This window comes from Stegostoma tigrinum, chromosome 24 (genome assembly GCF_030684315.1).
Source record: "Stegostoma tigrinum isolate sSteTig4 chromosome 24, sSteTig4.hap1, whole genome shotgun sequence".
Classification (NCBI taxonomy): domain Eukaryota; kingdom Metazoa; phylum Chordata; class Chondrichthyes; order Orectolobiformes; family Stegostomatidae; genus Stegostoma; species Stegostoma tigrinum.
Window position 1 is genome coordinate 21196172 of NC_081377.1, and position 22991 is coordinate 21219162.

General features: G+C 41.1%; 1 protein-coding gene across 2 annotated transcripts in view; it reads right to left on the reverse strand.

The window, feature by feature from the left end:
• LOC125464958 (protein argonaute-3) overlaps positions 1 to 22991 on the reverse strand; it is a 140335-nt gene that overhangs the window by 48284 nt on the left and 69060 nt on the right. For both annotated transcript variants that reach the window (XM_048557929.2, XM_059654288.1), the window contains one exon: positions 972 to 1106. In XM_048557929.2, coding sequence (XP_048413886.1) covers positions 972 to 1106 — 135 coding nt within the window. The remainder of the gene's footprint in view (positions 1 to 971; positions 1107 to 22991) is intronic.

A 22991-nucleotide genomic window follows, 5' to 3' on the forward strand; every position in this document is an offset into this window, starting at 1 on the left:
CTTCCAAAAGAAATATGAATACAGATTGGAAAGAAGATGACAATAAGTTATGAGGCACAGCAGATAGCAAGATTTTTTTTTTGAGTATTCTGACAAGTAGCCACACATATATGACGTGCTGAACTACTCCCAACGAGAAGTAGCAGAGGAAGGACAGAAGACATTTGAAATGACATGCAAGAGGACAGATACGTAGGTGAAGAGTAATGTGTGTAGGAAAAAAAAACATACTCGGATTACTATCAAACAACCTAGAAAGCCACTAAGTTATAAAAAAATAAAAGCGCAACCTGATGGATAGTTCATTTAGGATTTACATAATCTGCACCACTGTTCCTGTCATTTTCTCCTCACCAACATCCGCTGATGGGGTCAGTGTTGGGAGAGTCTTCATATATCCCAAGAATGAATAATAATTTTAAAAGCATGACTTAGTGGAGTTAGATTGACATAAGGTGCATCATCAATGGGCTGCAATTGTCACTGAAATTGGTGACCAGTGGGTGGCGCTGTTGGTGCAGCCATTTCATTTTTGTCCAAATTGATTACTCAAAATAAGAAAAATCATGTCACTGCAGTAAACTTAATGAATGCGGAAGAATTTTAAATCCAAAAAAAATGTATTAAGAAAACCGACAGTCAAAATTGAGAGGTTATTCAAGACTCCCTATATGACAAGATTATCCATCAAGCAAATGCATACCAAATTCAAAACTGAAAATTACTTCCACTTATTACTGGTATCCTAAACTGGTCAACAGCATTACTTCATTAACAAATACACCCATTAATTAGATTTGAGAAAGGTGTCAACATAAAACTGTAAAGGATTAAGAAACTGAATAAACCTGAGAAATCTACGGTTAATTACAAATTCAAATTCAGTCATGGCAATTATTATAGCTAATGGGATTTCAAAATCACCCACGCTCTCACTAAATTAATCAGTCAACAAAATGTTTGCAACTTACCTTTTATCTCTTTGGTGAATTTGACTCGGTGGGAATCAGTCAAAGGTCGTGGCTGTTCATCTATATTATGAATGTCTAGAACTTCACACATGAACTGAATTACAGGCTGTGCTTTATAAAAAGCAGTGGCAGAAACTAGAAAAAAGAAAAATAATCATTGTAGTTAAAGGAATACCAATACAAGGGAATGACCAGGATTCGCTTTGTAAAATTTTTAGGATACACACAATAAATGCTGAAGATTCACTATCACAACTTGAATCTACTTTTTATTTCTTTAATTGGATGTGTAAGGGGATGAAAAGATGACACGAAGCTTGCAAGTCTAACGAACAGTGAGAAGATAGTAAGACCCTTTAAGAGGACACAAACATGGTGAAACCATGAACACAGGACCAATTCAACGCAGAAAAATGAAAAGTAGGAAGAATGAGGAGGGATGTAAATCATAAAAGGCAAATGATGTAATTTTTAGGTGATGCAAGAACAGAGACACCAGGTATGTTTGTAGTGCACAAAAAACTTTGAAGGTGGAAAGAAGGTTAACAAAGGCGTTAATAAAACACACAGAATCTTGGGTTTTGTATATGGAGGCAGCAAGGACAAAACATCCTAGAATTTATTCTAAATTTAAAGTAGACTGCTTTTTCCTCCAGCTGAAGCAATGTGTCCAGCTCTAGGCTTCACATCTTGCGAAGAGCATGAAAACTTTGGAAAAGGCATGGAAGAAAAGAACATTATGGGAATGGTTCCAGGGTTGAGGGATTATTGATAATGTGAACTGACTGAAAAACTAAATTATCATCTGAAAGCACAGCAGGCAAAGGGAAGACAAAGGGTGTATAACATTGAAGATTTTAAATAAGTAAAGGAGAAACAGTTTCCAAAGGTTGATGGGTTAATAATAAACTACAAGATGTCTGGTTTAAAAAAAACAGAAACAACATTACTTGAGTTATTGCTTATGTTAAAGCACAAAGAACAAAGAAAATTACAGCACAGGAACAGGCCCTTCGGTCCTCCAAGCCTGTGCTGATCGAGATCCTCTGTCTAACCTGTCATCTATTTTCTAATGGTCTGTGTCCATTTGCTCCCTGCCCATCCATGTACCTGTCCAAATATATCTTAAAAGACGCTAACATGTCTGTGTCTACCACCTCCGCTGCCAACGTGTTCCAGACAACCACCACCCTCTGTGTAAGGAACTTTTCACACATATCTCCCTTAAACTTTCCTCCTCTCACTCTGAACTCATGACCCCTAGTAATTGAATCCCCCACTCTGGGGAAAAAGCTTCTTGCTATCCACCCTGTCTATACCCCTCATGATTTTGTAGACCTCAATCGGGTCCCCCCTCAATCTCCGTCTTTCTAATGAAAATAATCCTAATCTATGCAACCTCTCTTCATAGCTAGCACCCTCCATGCCAGGCAACATCCTGGTGAACCTCTTCTGCACCATCTCCAAAGCATCCACAGGATTATTGTTTGAAATAGCTTATGGAAACTCGATAACTTGAGATTTCTTTTGTGCCATTTTCCTCTAATTCAATAAATTAATTCCACTCCTCTCAATTCTTCCCAAACAAACTTCTACAAAATTTTTGACATGTTAATGGATTCTGACAGATTAGCTGTGTTTTCTTCACATTTTCCAGTCACACAAAATTCCCAAGATGGAAACACAGATGTATCATGAGGGTATTATCAAAATAGAATCAAGAACCAAGTTATACAAATCTGATTTTTTTTTCATGGAAGTCGAAAAATGGAAGTCATATTTTAGGAATGACACCTAGGACTTTGCCTTCAGGTTGAGAGAGTTGTACCTGCACAAGTCTCTTCTGATATGCTATACTAAGCTGTGGTTATTGCTTTGGACACCAGTACATGCATTTCAAATCATTTATATTGGAAGCCATGCAGCTCCACACCAGACAAATCTAGGCACTAGATCTTTTCTATATAATAATGTAATATTTTTCTTCTAATTTGTGCAGGCTAAAGACACTGATGCATAACATTATATATCACAGCCATTCCTATGTTTCACTTCTGATCAATGTTGATTAGCTAAATTCATTAATAGCAGCATTTGATAATGCTAGAGACCCCCTGTAGGAAGAAAGAGAAAAGTTAGCCATGGTCTTTGTACTTGATCAGAGATAATGGGAACTGCAGATGCTGGAGAATCCAAGATAACAAAGTGTGAAGCTAGATGAATACAGCAGGCCAAGAGGCATCTCAGGAGCACAAAAGCTGACGTTTTGGGCCTAGACCCTTCATCAGAGCCTCTGACCCTCTGGTGAAGGGTCTAGGCCCAAAACGTCAGCTTTTGTGCTCCTGAGATGCTGCAAGGCCTGCTGCGTTCATCCAGCTTCATGCTTTGTCTTTGTAGTTGATTACTTGTTAGGCACTTCTACTTTAAAAACATATGCATAAATGTCAGGTGTGCTTGGAATTGGAATAGGCTGTGACAACCTCCAGCTAAAAAATCTGCTAACTGTACCACAAAAGCACAGGCTGCCATTGTCTGTGCAATAGCCATTGAGAATTATTGAGCAAGTGAACAGGAATTGCTTGGGAATACATTTTGAATTTGCGCTGTGTCCTACTCTGCACAGGAGAAAACTAATCAGTTCAACAGAATTACATATTAGCAGTGAAACGATAAATAATGTTCCTAGGCAGAACCAGTAATCCTTGCTTAGTTCCTCAGGACCAAACTGGCACGACATTAGCATTGATGCCAAAGTGAGGTCTAGCTTATGTCATTCTCTATATTCTGCCATATCTGATTAATAATTTATTCTAAGAAAAAAATGACAGTTACATAATAAAACTTGACCAATGGTAAATTAGTGCTAACTTAGCTCATTTAAAAAAAATAGTAATTAACCTCCAGGTTTTGCACGAAAGGAACCAAGACCAAGTATGACTAACAGATGGATCGCAGTTGGAAGGCAGAGAATAATCGGACCAGACAACGTAAACAGAATTTAAGCCCTATTTAAAGTCATACACTTCATCCCCTTTATTTACCACCATGAATTCCTATGTCCACATTTCGAACAGCAACTGCCTATGTAAATTCACTATTCTGTAATTAAGCATCAGAACTTAGTGAATGTGAGGCAAGGGGATGGGGGACGATAGGGTTATTATAATGTGATAGACTTATATGGGCATGTTCCATTAAAAGTATGGACGTACAGATGTATATTGAAAGACTATAAGTGACAGCTCTTTATAATAAAGATGTGTGCAAATAAAAGGACAATAATTTTACTTTGTGAATATATTAATGAGGATGACCCTAAGAATGGAAAGTTTATTTGCCACATTTCATGTTGAATTAATAAAATTTACTCACTCACGTACAAGGGTAATGTTATACATCGTCAATTTGACAAAAAAGAGGTTTGCTTAGTTTTCCTTACTATGTGTACTAATTATACAAAATTAGGAGGGTGAAAAGGAGGTGATACAGTGGTTAGCACTACCACCTCTCAGTGCCAGGGACCTGGGTTTGATTCCAGCCTTGGGTGATTATCCGTATGGAATTTGCACATTGTCCCCATGTCTGCTGTGAGTTTCCACTGGGTGTTTCAGTCCAAACATGTGCACATTCGGTAGATTAGCCACAGCTAACGTGAGGTTAAGGGGGCAGGGTGAATGAGATGCTTTTCAGAGGGTTGGTGCAGATTCAATGAGCCAAGTACCTCTTTCTGCACTGAAGGGATCCTTGCGATAAAAGAGTGCAAGTGCATGAGGCAAGAGAGAATGTACGAGAGTGGGGGGAGGGGTTGAGAGGAAGGAGGAGGGGGAGAAAGAGAGAAAGTGAGAGAGGCCATGTGCCTAGGCAACCATCTCCTCACTCACCCCTAAATGACCACCATAATACAATGGTGGGTGGGCACCAAATTTGGCAGCTCATCTGCCATATTTAAATACATAATTACTTTGGCAATCTGTCATATCTGATGAATAAACTTCTTCTAAAATAAAAAGACTTGATGGCTACAGAAGGGGCATTCACAACATGGACTAGTAGGTTGACAATCAACCTGTGAATCCTTTCAGTACATCTATGGCAGATGGCAAGAAGAGGAGCGCCTTCCGACTAGCCATGCTTGATACATAATTTATCAAAGGCCCTCAAAGTATTGCCTCTGGTGTAAAGATCATTTGCTCAAAAAAAAACAAAATTACTGGAAAAACTCAGCAGGTCTGGTAGCATCTGTGGAAAGAAAACAGAGTTAATGCTTTGGGTCCTTTGACTCTTCTTTGGATACGACGACATATAGAAAGATAAGGGAAAAGGGCTGTTTAAAAAGACAAAGGATTATAGAATGATAACTGCACTAACAGCTGGTTATAGGTAACCATTAAGTACTGCAGTTTACACTGCAGTTCCTTCAAGCAATGGGGAAGAGGGGTTTGGACTGGGCAGTGGTGACTGGATGTAGACGACAAACGTATTTTGTCTGGCAATAACTAAATGGGATTGGCTCTCAGGTATACAAACAGCTCTGGAGCATGAACAAGATAGCCAGAAGCCTTGGGACCTCCAGAAGAGGTGGTGTTGCCTTTTTTCTGCAGTAAACAAAAATGCCTAAAGCCTGAAGGAAGCCAATTTACTTTTGCTCTCTAATTGTTGAAAACTGTTGTTTTTAAACAATAAGTTAGAGACTTTACAAGCTGTGAATCAGTCAGTCTGTGCCTCCTAGATGACAGCGAACATACCTAGAAGACAGGGAGGAGGGAGCAGCAAATCCTCAGCATTGCACATGGAGAAGGAGCATCGAACTAACTTCCTAGGTTTTCCCTTCACCCAAAACATCAATATTTATTTTGTGTCTGTATGTGAATATCTGCATACAAGTTTTGGGGGAGTTTTATAACAGGGTTACAGCTTTAACCAGTAGTTATTTGTTGACAGTTTATAGTTGTTTACCAAAAGTAACACCTATTTATTTGTAATAAATAACAATTCTTGCTAAATACAGAAACCTGGTCTGTGCCTTCTGTTAGCCTGGGGCTAAAAAGATAGCTAATTGGGGAATTTTGCATACTCTGATAAAATCTTAAACTTTGTGACACTCCTGGGATCAGCAGGGCTCGATTTCCAGTGCACTATCCCGGTGAAGTATAACACTGATGACATATTCTGGTAAAAACTTGCTTTGCAAACAGCAAGCAAATGCTTTGTATGCTTAAGGCATCACCAGATGCAGCAAAGTCTCCTAATTATAGACCAGTCAACTCTAATACAGGATTAGAGGGAAAATACATACTTTGTAACACTTGATGAAACAGAATATAGACACAGAAGCCATTACATATTGGTTTGGAAGCACAGCTGAGGTCAAGACAGGATTAAATTAAACCAAAATTGCACTATCAATTCTATGACAGCTCAATTGATATGGAGACAAATATCTTGCCAGTTTATGGTTAAAACTGACCAATTGGTTAATTTATGAATTTAATTTAAATATTTCGTCTGAAAAACTGAGGTCCCATCTTCCTTCTTAGTGTCAAGAGGTGCCTCATCCCTATCTATTTCAAGATATGCAAGATGATTGTTAGTCCAGATTGACAATAATCCCTTAAACATTAATATAGATTTTCTGATAATACTTCACTTATTTACAGGACATCGCCAGGTGCAAATGGGCTATTCTGATTGCCTGCATCGCAAGTAGTTACACTTCAAAATTATTTCCTTAGGCAATGAAATACTTTGGGACAAATGGAGGCTACAAAAGATGCTACATAAATACAATATCTCTTTTCTTTGTTCAATTCAATTTGGTGCTGTAATTTACATGAGTGGGGAAAATCACTCTATTTAATTAAAGATTTCTTGACTTTCAAGTAGTGAATCATATAACAGAACTGAGTCATATTTCCAGACAACACCCACGATGGGAAGAAAAAAACTGTCAAAGCAAAAACTACTTAAATTTGCTCCAATTTTAGTTATTCTTGGTTCTTGTTGTGAAATTTGTTAAAAGTTGCATGCTTTCAAGTTGTTCTCTTTGTTCTCTAAGGCTTGCATTTATGCAAGGTCATGGGTGCCAGTATTCAGATCGTGTCAGAAATATATCAAGTTTATTTTGTAGGGTTATGAATGATTATGAACAGATGGCTAGAGGTCTGTTTGGTTTCCAACATTAAGCATAAAATTTTCTCCAAGTAAAGGCTTTTAAAAACTTGTTCAGTGTTTGTAGATTTCATTGGCTACGCCAGCATTCATTGCCCATTCTTAATTGCTATGGAGAAGGTAGTAGTGAGATGCTTTGTGAGCCATTGCAGTCTTTGGGCTGCACGAATACCTACATTGCTGTTAGAGAGTGTTCCAGAACTTTGAACCAGCAGCAGTGAAGGAACGGATAAGACTGAATGTGAGTTTGCTCGCTGAGCTGGAAGGTTAGTTTTCAGACGTTTCGTCACCATTCTAGGTAACATCATCAGCGAACCTCCGGTGAAGCACTGGTGTTATGTCCCGCTTTCTATTTATCTGTTTAGGTTTCCTTGGGTTGGTGATGTCATTTTCTGGTCATTACCAACCCAAGGAAACCTCAGCAGATAAATAGAAAGCAAGACGTAACTCCAGCGCTTCACCGGAGGCTCACTGACGTTACCCAGAATGGTGACGAAACGTCTGAAAACTAACCTTCCAGCTCAGCGAGCAAACCCACATCCAGAACCTCAAACTGAGCTACAAATCTTCTCAAAACTTGCTACGGATAAAACTGTTACCTGTCAGGATAGGAGTATGACTTAAAGGGAAACTTAGAAATGACAGTGATCCAAAGCAACTGTCACCTGTCCTCCTATGTATTAGGGTTTGTAAATTTGGAAGGTGCCACTGCAACAGCCTGGTGAAGTACTACTGTGCATCTTGTAGATGATACACGGCTATCACAATTCTTTGGTGGTGAAGGTGGTTAATAATGAAGATGATGCATGGGGTCCCAATCAAAACAGGTTGTTTTGTCATGGGTGGTGTTTAGCTTCTTGGGTGTTGTTAGAGCTGCATTCATCTTGGCAAGTGGAAAACGCTCCATCACATTCCTGATTTGTGCCCAGTACCTGGTGGGCTGGCATGAGGACACAAGAAGGAAGTTACTCGCGACAGAATTCAGAGTCCCTGACTTGTTCTCGTAGCCACAGCATTTATACAGCTGGTCCAGTCCAGTTTCCAGTCAATGATAATACCAAGGATGTTGCAGTGGTGCTACTGAGCCACTCTTGATGATGAACAATCAAGTCTACACCCGTGGTACATCTGCACCCATGCTATCCTCAGTGGTTCCCAAAAGTGGTGTTCAGCATAGATTCATCAGCTGAGGGGGATAGTCTGTAATCATCAGGAAGTTTCTTTGACTACACTTGTTGATGACAATAAGCTTTATTTAGCTGGTACCGTGTCTCGCAAGCACGAACAGGTTGCAGGTTTAAACAAAGGTCTTTGACTTCAGTGTGTAGTTTTGACTGACATTTGCCTGCTGTAGATAGCAAAAATCCTGAGGCACTGACCAAAATTTGTATCATAACTTACATTCCATCCTTAAAGGATCCAACACCAAACTGAAACAGACTAATGAATTATTCATTGTTTTATTAAATCTTGCTATGCGCATTATGGCATTCATCTTTAGCTACATAACAGTAAATTACTTCAAAAATGTGGCGACAGAATGGTTTGAGATGTTTCTATGAACACAAGACACTTCAGAGATGCAAGTTTCCTGTGTTCTGAAGAAAGGTCACTGGACCCGTAATGTTAATTCTGATTTCTCTCCACAGATGCTGCCAGATCTACTGAGATTTTCCAGCAATTTGTTTTATTTCCGATTTCCAGCTTCCATAGTTATTTCAGTTTTTTATAAGTCTCTTTATTGTAATGGCTTTCAACCTAACTGGTCAAAAGGTACACATGTAGGAACATAGATAGATTGCTCAAACAGAAATGACCATTAACCCGATGAATGTAATCACTAAATAATTCTGAATGAGCACTGATGATCTCCATTTAACAGGATTTGCATTATCAGTAAAACTCCTGTACCTTACAGTACAGCCACTGACCTTCATACAGTCTTGGGATGGTTGGGCGGTGGGGCAGGGCATATTGTGAAATCTTCCAGAATATGTCCAGCCACAGTTGTGAACATTAATTCAACAGTAATGACTAGTGATGAATACCTATCATTTGAGTGGGATTTTTAAGCATATTTCCAGCATTACAAACATCTTGATAAGGAATTCACATTAAACAATGTGAATTAACCCCACAAATCAGAAGAAAAATGAGTCAACAAGAGGAGTCAACAAACGTGTGAAAATACCACACTTCAAAACATTCTGCATCATTACACACAATCCAATTTGAATACCAATAGAGTTGCAACTTGCAGCTTGTAACTGATGTCCATTTCAAGCCCACCGACTCCCACAGCTACCTAGAATACACCTCCTCCCACCCACCCTCCTGCAAAAATTCCATCCCCTATTCCCAATTCCTCCGCCTCCGCCGCATCTGCTCCCACGATAAGACATTCCACTCCCGCACATCCCAGATGTCCAAGTTCTTTGAGGACCGCAACTTTCCCCCCACAGTGATCGAGAACGCCCTTGACTGCGTCTCCCGTATTTCCCGCAACACATCCCTCACACCCCGCCCCCGCCACAACCGCCCAAAGAGGATCCCCCTCGTTCTCACACACCACCCCACCAACCTCCGGATACAACGCATCATACTCCGACACTTCCGCCATTTACAATCCGACCCCACCACCCAAGACATTTTTCCATCCCCACCCCTGTCTGCTTTCCGGAGAGACCACTCTCTCCGTGACTCCCTTGTTCGCTCCACACTGCCCTCCAACCCCACCACACCCGGCACCTTCCCCTGCAATCGCAGGAAATGCTACACTTGCCCCCACACCTCCTCCCTCACCCCTATCCCAGGCCCCAAGATGACATTCCACATTAAGCAGAGGTTCACCTGCACATCTGCCAATGTGGTATACTGCATCCATTGTACCCGGTGCGGCTTCCTCTACATTGGGGAAACCAAGCGGAGGCTTGGGAACTGCTTTGCAGAACACCTCCGCTCAGTTCGCAACAAACTACTGCACCTCCCAGTCGCAAACCATTTCCACTCCCCCTCCCATTCTCTAGATGACATGTCCATCATGGGCCTCCTGCACTGCCACAATGATGCCACCCGAAGGTTGCAGGAACAGCAACTCATATTCCGCCTGGGAACCCTGCAGCCTAATGGTATCAATGTGGACTTCACCAGTTTCAAAATCTCCCCTTCCCCCTACTGCATCCCTAAACCAGCCCAGTTCGTCCCCTCCCCCCACCGCACCACACAACCAGCCCAGTTCTTCCCCCTCACCCACTGCATTCCAAAACCAGTCCAACCTGCCTCTGCCTCCCTAACCGGTTCTTCCTCTCACCCATCCCTTCCTCCCACCCCAAGCCGCACCCCCATCTACCTACTAACCTCATCCCACCTCCTTGACCTGTCCGTCTTCCCTGGGCTGACCTATCCCCTCCCCACCTATACTCTCTCCACCTATCTTCTTTACTCTCCATCTTCGGTCCGCCTCCCCCCTCTCCCTATTTATTCCAGTTCCCTCTCCCCATCCCCCTCTCTGATGAAGGGTCTAGGCCCGAAACGTCAGCTTTTGTGCTCCTGAGATCCTGCTTGGCCTGCTGTGTTCATCCAGCCTCACATTTTATTATCTTGAATACCAATAGAGATAGTTCACATACTACTTTAAGCTGTGAAACTCTTTGGCAAAGAGTTTGGCTACTCAAAGTACTGTCCATGATTTACAGAGGCTCAGACTTCATCCTAAACTTTCAGAACGTAGAACAGTACAGCATAGGAACATAACCTTTGGCCCACCTTGTCTGTGCCGACTGTGATGCCATTCTAAAACTAATCCCATCTGCATGCACATGGTCTGTATTACTATTTCTTGTCCGTTCCTGTGTCGCTCTAAATGCCTCATAAATACTGCTATTGTTTTTGCTTCTACCACCTCCCTGGCAGCATGTTTCAGTCACCTACTACCCTCTCCTTTTAAAAGCTTTCTCCCTCTCACCTCAGACCTACGCCCTGACGACTTGATATTTCTACCCTGGAAAAAAAAAAGTTTGATTATTCACCCAATCCATGCCTGCCAATTTTTTTTATACTTCTGTCAGTTCATCCTTCAGCCTCTGATGCTCTAGCAAAAACAAAATTTGTCCAATCTCTCCTTATAGCTAATACACCCCATTCCAGGCAATATACTGGTAAACTACTTATGCTCCCTCTCCAAAGCCTCCACATTCTGTTTATACTGGGGCAGCCAGAATTGCACACAATACTCCAAATAAGGCACAGGTAAAGTTTTACAAAGCCGCAACATGGCTTGCTGACTTTTATATTCAATGAAGAAGGCAAGCACCTTCGCAATTTGCATTGCCACTTTCAGAGAGCTACGAATTTGCACCCCAAGTTGTCTCTATATAAATGCTCTTGAGGGGTCCGACCATTTACTGTATACTTTTCCTCTTGTATTTGACCGCCCAAAATGTATCACCTCAAACTTGCGCGAATTAAACTCAATCTGCCATCTCTCCGCCCAGCTTTTCAACTGATCTATATCCTGTTGTATCCTTTGGCAACCTCACAGTCCACAACTCCTCCAAGTTTCAAGTTGTCTGCAAACTTACTAATCACCTACATTTTCATCCAGGTCATTTATATAAATTAGAAACAAAACAGAGGTCCCTTGCAAAACACCAGAAAAATAACCCTCTGTCTTCTACAACTAAGCCAACTTTTCATCCAGTTTACCAACTCACCATTGATCCCTTGCAACTTAATCTTCTGGAGCAGCTTACAAAGAAAAGAAACAAAGAAACCTACAGCACAGGAACAAGCCCTTCGGCCCTCTAAGCCTGCACCGATCAAGATCCTCTGTCTAACCTGTCATCTATTTTCTAACGGTCTGTGTCCATTTGCTCCCTGCCCAAATATATCTTAAAAGACGCTAACGTGTCTGCATTCCCGGCACCCACCTCCCTCTGTGTAAAGAACTTTCCACGCATATCTCCCTTAAACTTTTCTCCTCTCACTTTGAACTCATGACCCCTAGTAATTGAGTCCCCCAATCTGGGAAAAAGCTTCTTGCTATCCACCCTGTCTATACCCCTCATCATTTTGTAGACCTCAATCAGGTCCCCCCCTCAATCTCCGTCTTTCTAATGAAAATAATCCTAATCTATTCAACCTCTCCTCATAGCTAGCACCCTCCATACCAGGCAACATCCTGGTGAACCTCCTCTGCACCATCTCCAAAGCATCCACATCCTTTTGATAATGTGGCGACCAGAACTGTACACAGTACTCCAAATGTGGCCGAACCAAAGTCCTATACAACTGCAACACGACCTGCCAACCCTTGTACTCAATACTCCGCCCAATGAAGGAAAGCATGCCATATGCCTTCTTGACCACCCTATTGACCTGCGTTGTCACCTTCAGGGAACAATGGGCCTGAACACCCAGATCTCTCTGTTCATCAATTTTCCAATGGACTTTTCCATTTATTGTATAGATCGCCCTTGAATTTGATCTTCCAAAATGCATCACCTCGCATTTGCCTGGATTGAACTCCATCTGCCATTTATCTACCCAACTCTCCAGTCTATCTATATTCTGCTGTAATTTCTGACAGTCCCCTTCACTATCAGCTACTCCACCAATCTTAGTGTCATCAGCAAACTTGCTGATCAGACCACCTGCACCCTCCTCCAGATCATTTACATATATCACAAACAACAGTGGTCCCAGCACAGATCCCTGTGGAACACCACTGGTTACAGGTCTCCAATTTGAGAAACTCCCTTCTACTACTACCCTCTGTCTCGTGTTGCCTAGCCAGTTTTTTTTCCATCTAGCTAGCACACCCTGGACCCCATGTGACTTCACTTTCTCCATCAGCCTGCCATGGGGAACCTTATCAAACGCCTTACTGAAGTCCATGTGTATGACATCTACAGCCTTTCCCTCATCAATCAACTTTGTCACATCCTCAAAGAATTCTATTAAGTTGGTAAGACATGACCTTCCCTGTACAAAACCATGTTGCCTATCACTGATAAGACCATTTTCTTCCAAATGGAAATAGATCCTATCCCTCAGTATCTTCTCCAGTAGCTTCCCTACCACTGACGTCAGGCTCACCGGTCGATAATTCCCTGGATTATCCTTGCTGTCCTTTTTAAACAAGGGGACAACATTAGCAAGTCTCCAGTTCTCTGGGCCCTCACCCGTGGCTAAGGACACTGCAAAGATATCTGTTAGGGCCCCGGCTATTTCCTCTCTCGCTTCCCTCAGTAAGCTGGGATAGATCCTATCCGGACCTGGGGGCTTGTCCACCTTAATGTCTTTTAGGATACCTAACACTTCCTCCTTCCTTATGACAACTTGACCTAGACTAAGCAAACATCTATCCCTAACCTCAACATCCGTCATGTCCCTCTCCTTGGTGAATACCGATGCAAAGTACTCATTAAGAATGTCACCCATTTTCTCTGACTCAGCGCATAACTTTCCTTCTTTGTCCTTAAGTGGGCCAATCCTTTCTCTAGTTACCCTCTTGCTCTTTATATATGAATAAAAGGCTTTGGGATTTTCCTTAACCATGTTTGCTAGCAATATCTCATTTCTTCTCTTAGCCCTCGTAATCCCTTTTTTCAGATGCGCTCTACATTCCCAATATTCTTGCAAAGCTTCGTTTGTCTTCAGTCGCCTAGACCTCATGTATGCTTCCTTTTTTCTCTTGGCTCATCTCACAATTTCACCTGTCATCCATGGCTCCCTAATCTTGCCTTTTCTATTCCTCATTTTCACAGGAACATGTCTCTCCTGCACGCTAATCAACCTCTCCTTAAAAGCCTCCCACATATCAAATGTGGATTTACCTTCAAACAGTTTTTCCCAATCTACATTCCTCAGATCCTGCCGAATCTTGGTATAGTCGGCCTTCCCCCAGTTTAGTACTCTTCCTTTAGGACCACTCCTATCCTTGTCCATGAGTATTGTAAAACTTATGGAATTGTGGTCGCTATTGTAAAACTTATGGAATTGTGGTCGCTACCATGAGGGACCTTGTCAAATGCCTTAGTAAAGTCCATGTAGACAACATCCGTTGCATTACCCTCAATCAACTGTACTATTTCCTTGAAAAAAATCAATCTAATTTGTGAGACAAGACCTCCCCCAAAGTCATCTTCACTATCACTAACAAGACCACTCTTTTCCAAATGCAAGTAAATCCTGTCCCTAAGAATCTTCTTCAATAATTTCCTTACTACTTATGTAAGGCATATCAGTCTATAATTTCTCAGATTAGTCCCGTTGCTCTTCTTAAACAGAGGAACACCTTGGCTTTTATCCAGAATTCTGGCACCTTGCCTGTAGCTGAAGAGAATACAAAGAATGTGTGCCTGTGTGAAGTTTGCACATTCTCCCAGTGTCGGCGTGAGTCTCCTCTGGGTGCTCCAGTTTCTTCCCACAGTCCAAAGATGTGCAGGCTAGGTGGACTGGCCATACTAAATTGTCCGTAGTGTTCAGGGATGTGTAGATTAGGTGGTTTATAAGGGAATGGGTCCAGGTGGAATGATCCAAGGTTCAGTGTGGACTGGTTGGGCTGAAGGGCCTATTTCCACACTGTCGGGATTCTATGATTCGATCTCTTCCTTTGCCTCCCTCAGTAGCCCGAGATAGATCCCATCAGGTCGGGAGACTTTACGTACCTTAAAGTTTTTCAAAACACCCAACACCACTTTCTAATATTGACATGCCCTAGAATATCAACATACCCCCTCCTAATATTACCATCAGTCATATCCTTCTCATTGGTGAATACCAATGAAAAGTACTCATTAAAGGACCTCAGAGATAGTAGGAACTGCAGATGCTATAGATCTGAGAAGCATCACAGGAGCAGGAAGGTTGACATTTCTAGACCAGGATTGAAATATCAGCCTTCCTGCTCCTCTGATGCTGCTTGGCCTGCTCTGTTCATCCACCTCTACACCTTGTTATCTCATTAGAGGACCTCATGCACTTCCTCTGGGTCTACACAAATTCCTTCCTCTGTCTTTTAAGTGGACATACCCTTTCCTGATCTATTTCTCCTGATATACCTATAAAATGCCTTGAGATTCTCCTTAATCCTATTTACCAAGAACATTTTCTGGCCCTTTTCAGCTCTTCTAATTCCTTGTTTGAAGTTCTTTTCTGCTTCCTTTATATTCCTCAAGGGCTTTGTATGATTTTGTGTGACTACATAAGCTTTCTTTTTCTTTTTGACGAACATTTCAATATCTCATCATCTAGGGTTCCCGAATCTTGCCATCCTTATCTTTCATCCTCATGGGAACATGCTAGTTCTGAACTCTGAGCAATTGGCCTTTAAAAGACCCCTACAAGTCAGAGTGGTTTTACCCTCAAACAGCGCTCTTTCATTTTTCCAGTTCCAATCTAATGCTGTTGTAATTAATGTTCTCCCAAATTTAGCACCAAAGACCAGTCTCAACCTGATCCATAACTGTTGTAAAGCTTAACAGAATTATAATCAATGTCCCTCACTAATACTTCAATCACCAGGCCAGGCCCATTCTCCAATTCAAAATCTAGCATAGCCCCTTTCCTATTTGGACTACCTACATATTCTTTCAAGAAACCCTCCTGGTTATACCAAATAAATTCTGCCCATGCAAGCAGCTGGCACTAAGACAGTCACAGTCAATGTTAGAGAAGTTAAAATCATCCACTACAACAATCCTTTTGTTTCTACATCTTTCCATGATTTTCCTCTTTATTTGTTCCTCCATCTCTCACTAGCTATTGAGTGGTCAATAGTATTAGCTGCAGCATAGCAACTGCACCATTCTTATTCCTAAATTCTATCCACATGGCCTCTCTGGGCATCTCCAAGGTGTCCTCTCTTAGTGCAGCTGTGACATTCTCCTTAATCAGTAATGCAATTCCCTCACCTCTTTTATACCCTATTCTATCATGCCTGAAACATTGAGTTGCCAGACTTGCCTTCTATCAATCAAGTTTCTGTAATGGCATCAACATCATACAGCCTGGATTAGTACATGGAACTAAGCTCATCTGCCTTACCTGTTACACTCCTTGCACTGAAATAAACAAATTCAGACTGCCAGTCCCAGAGTGTTCATTAACCTGGCCCTGACTGCTCTTTGTATTCGACTTACTTGACTTAACCTCTATCTTCTGCTCGATCACAGCACATTCTGATGTGCTGCTCTGGCTCCTTACCCTCTGCCACACTAATTTAAACCCTCCCAAGTGTCAACTAGCAAACCCCCTGATATTTTTGATTCAGTACTGCTGAGAAAACTACTAATTCCAGGAACTGGCCGCATGTAGGCCTCTCCAATTGCATGGATTTTCTGTTTACTGCAATCGATCACCATCATTTGTTTCACAAAGCATCCAAAGCATGTAGTTCGTGTCACCACACCACCAGAAGGATGCAGATGCTTTGGAGAGGGTGCAGAGAACATTTGCCAGGGTGTTGCCTGGTCTAGGGGGTTTTAGTTATGAGGAGAGATTGAATAAAGTCATTATTCACTGGAAGGATGGAGGCTGAGGGACGACCTGATAAAAGTCTACAAAATTATGGGAGACATACATCAAGTAGATAGGCAGAGACACCGTCCCCTGGGTGGGCAGGTCAACTACAAGACGGTCCAAGTTCAAGGTGAAAGGGGGAAGTTTAAGGGAGATGTGTGGGGAAAATTTCTCAGAGGGCGGTGGGAACCTGGAATCCACTACCAGTGGAGGCGGTGGAAGCAGGCACATTTTAGCAACATTTAACACATATCTTAATAGACCCATGCACAGGAGGCGAACAGAGGGATAGAAACAACAGTTTTAATGCAGCTTTTTTATTTAAATATGTGATGCTTATACTATTTTCAATTTCTCAAGAAGGCTATGAAAAAAACTGCATGGACAAAACACTCCCAACACTGAAAATCAAGAATGAAATCTGAAATAATGAAATGTTAAATAGCTGAACCGAATTGGAAGAACCACAACCGCATTTGTCATAACCACAGAAACATTCCGTTTGAATGAGTCACACTTTCAACCTTCCTCTTCGAAACCACTGACTCCTCTCTGACACCCACATCAGCTGATTATCATTACAGTAAGACAGATCCATACAGGACAGTAACTGCAGCACACCTGTTTCTATAAGAAAATGCAATTTTATAACCAGAAGTGTGGGAGTACAAAAGTGGCATGATCTCAAATAGGTGGAAAAGTCTAAAATGTTGTCCAAATATGTCAATAACTGGCTGGAGAACAGATCTCATACATCGGTATGTAATAAGCTATCTTTCCTTCATGGCCAGTTAAATGAATGCATATGTTACACAGTAAGTCGTGTGATGCATCACCACTCAACAAATCACCTTATTTGATTTGGAAAATTCTCAACTGCTGTCCACCATGATACAAACTAGGCTGAATACAGAATTTTTAAAATTTGTTTGAAAAATGCCTCAGATATAACAGCAAATGTGTTGCAGTACACACAGCAACACACTCTGAAATCATAATGACATTTCAGTTCTTCAAAATTCACTGCATTGAAAGACTGCAGGGTTGTACATTTTATACACTGATTCCGTTGGGAACCATTTTTACAACCAAGTTAAAATAAATTGGAAAGCAAGTGCTAACAATAACATGCACAGTTGGTGACTTCATCTGTTTCAACACCTCAAGTTTGCATATTAAAGCTACTGGTATTCATCTTTTTAAGAAGTCTGAAAAGGTCAATGAGAAGCTCGAGATAAAATAACGTTAAAAGGCTGAACAATTAATGCTATTTGTAAAGGACATTTTTTGATTCATTCTTGGGATGTGGGTGTCGCTGGCTAGCCAGCATTTATTGCCAGTCCCTAGTTGCCTTTGAGAAAGTTTGACATTGCCAGTTTGAGACTAAAATTGATTCAGTTTTCACAGAATATGTGATGGTGCTGAGTGATAACACATAGCATGTGATAGTAAGATTTATTTACATCATGTCCTGACTTGATGACATGATTTTGTTATCAGTGATTTCACTGACTCATTCAAGTACCTGAAAATGTTTTCAATGAAATCAGACAACTGTTCATATAAACTAGACAGAAAATTTGAAAAAAATCTATGAATCAAATGCAGTAACCTCTCTCCTCTGGGTCAAAAAGCGATCTACAGATTCCTGCTGAAAACAAGAGTGAAGTGATTCATTTTGGAAGGTCGAATTTGAATGCAGAACACAGGGTTAATAGCAGGATTCTTGGCAGTGTGGAAGAAGAGGGATCTTGGGGTCCACATCCATAGATCACTCAAATTTGCTACCCAAGTTGATATAGTTGTTAAGGCAGCATATCATGTGTTGGCTTTTACTGACAGGGGAATTGGGTTTAAGAGCTGCGACGTTATACTGCAGCTCTATAAAACCCTGGTTAGACCACACTTGGAATACTGTGTTCAGTTCTGGTCGCGTCACTACAGGAAGGATGTGGAAGCTTTAGAAAGGGTGCACAGGGGATTTACCATGATGCTGCCGGGGCTGGAGGGCAGGTCTGAAAGAGGAAAGGTTGAGAGCGCTAGGGCTTTTCTCAATGGAGTGAAGGAGAATGAGAGGTGACTTGATAGAGATGTACAAGATGATGAGAGGTATAGATAGAGTTGATAGCTAGAGACTTTTTCGCAGGGTGGAAATGACTATTATGAGGGGGCATAATTGTAAGGTAATTGGAATAAAGTATAGGGGAGATGTCAAAGGTAGGTTCTTTATACGGAGAATGGTGGTTGCGTGGCATGTGCTGCCAGCGGTGGCAGTGGAGACAGATACATTAAGGATATTTAAGCAACTCTTGGATAGGCACATGGATGATAGTAAAATGAAGGGTATACAGGATAGTTTGATCTTATAGTAGGATAATATGTCAACACAATATCGTGGGCCAAAAGACCTGTACTGTTCTATGTTCTATAATAGCAGAATGGAGAAGTTTTAAATTATATCAAGCTTCAAAACTACGTGCACAAAAATTACATTAGTTCTGCAGCCTTAACAGTTTAATTTTTGTGCACATAGTTTTGAAGTCTGACATAATTCAAAACTCCTCTATTGTGTTATCTTTTCAGTAGGGGTGTAGAGATCATTATTTAACTGATACTGAAGCAAAGGATAATGCACTTGATTAAACACAATTTCATGCTCTCTCTTAATCGGGGAGGGCTTGGAGGGAAGCTTGAGGGTTGCAGCGTTCTCATCTACCTGAAGCCCGCGACCTTCCAAGTAGTGGAGGTCACGGGTTTTGGAAGGGCTACCAAAGACATCTTGGTGAACACCCAACATGTTAACTCTGATTTTTCTCTTTCACTGATGCTGCCAGACCTGCTGAGCTTTCCCAGCAACTTAGTTTTTGTTCTTGTTGTTGGTGAATTTTTACATTGCCTCGTATATACAATACATAATAAGGTTGGTGGTGGAAACGAATGCTTAAGGAAACGAATGGTATATCAAATAAACAGGCTGATTTATCAAGTTTCCTGAGTGTTCTTGGAACTGTATTCATCATGGTAATTGGAAAATATTCCATCACAGACTATTTTGGTCTTATGGATAGTGGGGTGGAAAACGAGGATGGCTTTGGGGAAATCAGGAGCAGAGTTTTTCAATCACAGAACATCTCTTACATCACTAGAAGAGACGATTCAGTTTATGTCAGCTCTCTGCACAGGAGTCCAGTTGTTCCCACTTCCTGGCTTGATCCCTGTAGCTCTGGAAGTTTACTTCTTAAAAATCCTAAATTAGTTTCCTTTCAAATCATCGGTCATATCTCCTTCCACTATCCCCGGGGAGCAGTGAATTCCAGGTTTTTGCCACTGCCCTTGCATATCTTGCTCAATATCCTAATTCTTTGCAGCTTAGTACTTATACCTTATCCAAGCCCAAAGTCTTACAGATTTCGATCAAATTTTCAAACAAACAAATCAACAATCTCTTCAACTTCAAGAATCTTAATTTCTCCAATCTAAGTCTGTAGCTAAAGCCCATTACTCTGGAACCATTTTGGTAAATCTCCTTCTGTATCCTCTCAAGAACTCTCACATTGTTACTAAAATGTGGTGACCAGACTGCATAAAACATTCTAGTTAACGCTTGATAAAAAAATTCAGCACAACTTCCTTATTTTTGTCTTTAAAATCTCAAGTTATAAACGTCAAGATCTCTCATGCTTTGCTACTTGATTACTCTCTCAATACGACTGGCGATGGCGAGTTTTGAGAAGATTTGTAGCTCAGGTTGAGGTTCTGGATGTAAGTTTTCTCACTGAGCTGGAAGGTTCGTTTTCAGATGTTTCATCACCGTTCTAGGTAACATCATCAGTGAGCCTCCGGTGAAGCGCTGGTGTTATGTCCCGCTTTCTATTTATCTGTTTAGGTTTCTTGGGTTGGTGATGTCATTTCCTGTTCTTTTTCTCAGCGGATGGTAGATTGGCTCCAAATCAATGTGTTTGTTGATGGAGTTCCGGTTAGAATGCCATGCTTCTAGGAATTCTTGTGCGTGTCTCTGTTTGGCTTGTCCTAGAATGGACGTGTTGTCCCAATCAAAGTGGTGTCCTTCCTCATCTGTATGTAAGGATACTAGTGATAGTGGGTCATGTCTTTTTGTGGCTAGTTGATGTTCATGTATCCTGGTGGCTAGCTTTCTGCTTGTTTGTCCAATGTAGTGTTTGTCACAGTTCTTGCAAGGTATTTTGTAAATGACGTTCGTTTTGCGTGTTATCTGTATAGGGTCTTTTAAGTTCATTAGCTGCTGTTTTAGTGTGTTAGTGGGTTTGTGCACTACCATGATGCCAAGAGGTCCGAGTAGTCTGGCACTCATTTCCGAAATGTCTTTGATGTAGGGGAGAGTGGTTATGGTTTCTGGGCATGTTTTGTCTGTTTGGGTTTGTTGCTGAGAAATCGGCGGACTGTGTTCATTGAATTGTAACCCATCTACCACCCTCTGAGAAAAAGAACAGAAAATGACATAACCAATGCAGGAAATGACATCACCAACCCAAGGAAACCTAAACAGATAAATAGAAAGTGGGACATAACACCAGTGCTTCATCGGAGGCTCTCTGATGATGTTACCTAGAATGGTGACAAAACGTCTGAAAACTAACCTTCCAGCTCAGCAAGCAAACTTACACCCATGACTTGCAATGTTCACAAAATAATGCACATGCACTCCCAGGTCTGTCTGTAATGGCACATTTTATAACTGTGCCATTAAGTCTATATTGTCTCTCTCTATTCCTTCTGCTAAAATGCATCACCTTCTATTCTTTTGAATAAAATTCCATCTGTCACTTAATTGCCTAGCTACTGAGGCAATTCAAATCATCCTTAAAATTCATTCCCCTCCAAGTTTGTACCATCAGATTTTGAAATTTTATCTGTATTCTAAAATCCAAACCATTTACACTTGGTGAAAAGAATGCTGGTTCTAGTATTGACTATAGCAGAACAACACTGTCATTAAGTATTTATTTGGCTAGTCTACTTAAAGATCTCAATTTTGTTAATGGTGACCTCTGCCCCTCCCCTTGCTGTTGGGGGATTCAGTATAATCCCACCTCAAGTCAAGTGGAGGCAGTTAGACACTCTTGTTCGAGATGATTACTACCTGACACTTAAGTGACAAGTAGCATTCACACCACACATCAGCTCAAGACTGAATGCTGTACAGTTCTTGCTGCTGTTATAATCCCCAAGGAGACCAATAACTTTTTAAAAAAGAAAATCAAGCTTCCAGTTAATCGTGGAAAGGATAACGTGGCAAGTTTTCACGTTTTAAAGAATTTAGCTGTAAAATTAGACTAAAATCACTATTAGCTAAACATTATTTTTGGGCGGCAACTTGTATTTTAAATCCAAAAACCAAACTTCGCTCCATTTCCTTTTAATACAACTGGCAAAGTCTACTTTACAGGTATAAATCATGCCACCATTTAGAAAGGATGGATGTTTAATTAAACCAGAATCAAAAATAATCCAAAAATAATCAAAAATAATGGTTTACTTCAGGTCTTTTTTTCCCCCCAGTCTGGCAACTTTTAATTCAATAGCAAAAGCGAGGCAAATCTTCGAGACTCTATTTAATCCATTCCAAATTTTGTCTTTCCACTCTTAGCATAGGCTCCCACTGGTGTTCCTACCCAGGGATCCATAGCACCTTACAGCCTAAGCCGTCCTACCTCTCCTGAATACTGACAGACAAAAATCACCCAATGCTAACTCAGGTATATTTAGGGGAGCCCATAACCTGACCTTTACAATGACTTTCCCTGCACCTTTCACATGGCAAAGTGAATCACGTGACACAAATCCAGTTAGAAACGTTGACAAGTTATTCTATAGACCTTTACCCTGGAAACAATTGAACAATTCAAGATTAATCTTTTAACTATTTGACATTTTTAGGAATAGAACATAGAACATTACAGCACAGTACAGGCCCTTCGGCCCTCGATGTAGTGCCGACCTGTCATACCAATCTCAAGCCCATCTAACCTACACGATTCCATGTACGTCCATATGCTTGTCCAATGACGACTTAAATGTACCTAAAGTTGGCAAATCTACTACCATTGCAGGCAAAGCGTTCCATTCCCTTACTACTCTCTGAGTAAAGAAACTACCTCTGCTATTTCACCCCTCAATTTAAAGCTATGCCCCCTCGTGCTCGCCGTCACCATCCTAGGAAAAAGGCTCTCCCTATCCACCCTATCTAACCCTCTGATTATTTTATATGTTTCAATTAAGTCATCTCTCAACCTTCTTCTCTCTAATGAAAACAGCCTCAAGTCCCTCAGCCTTTCCTTGTAAGACCTTCCC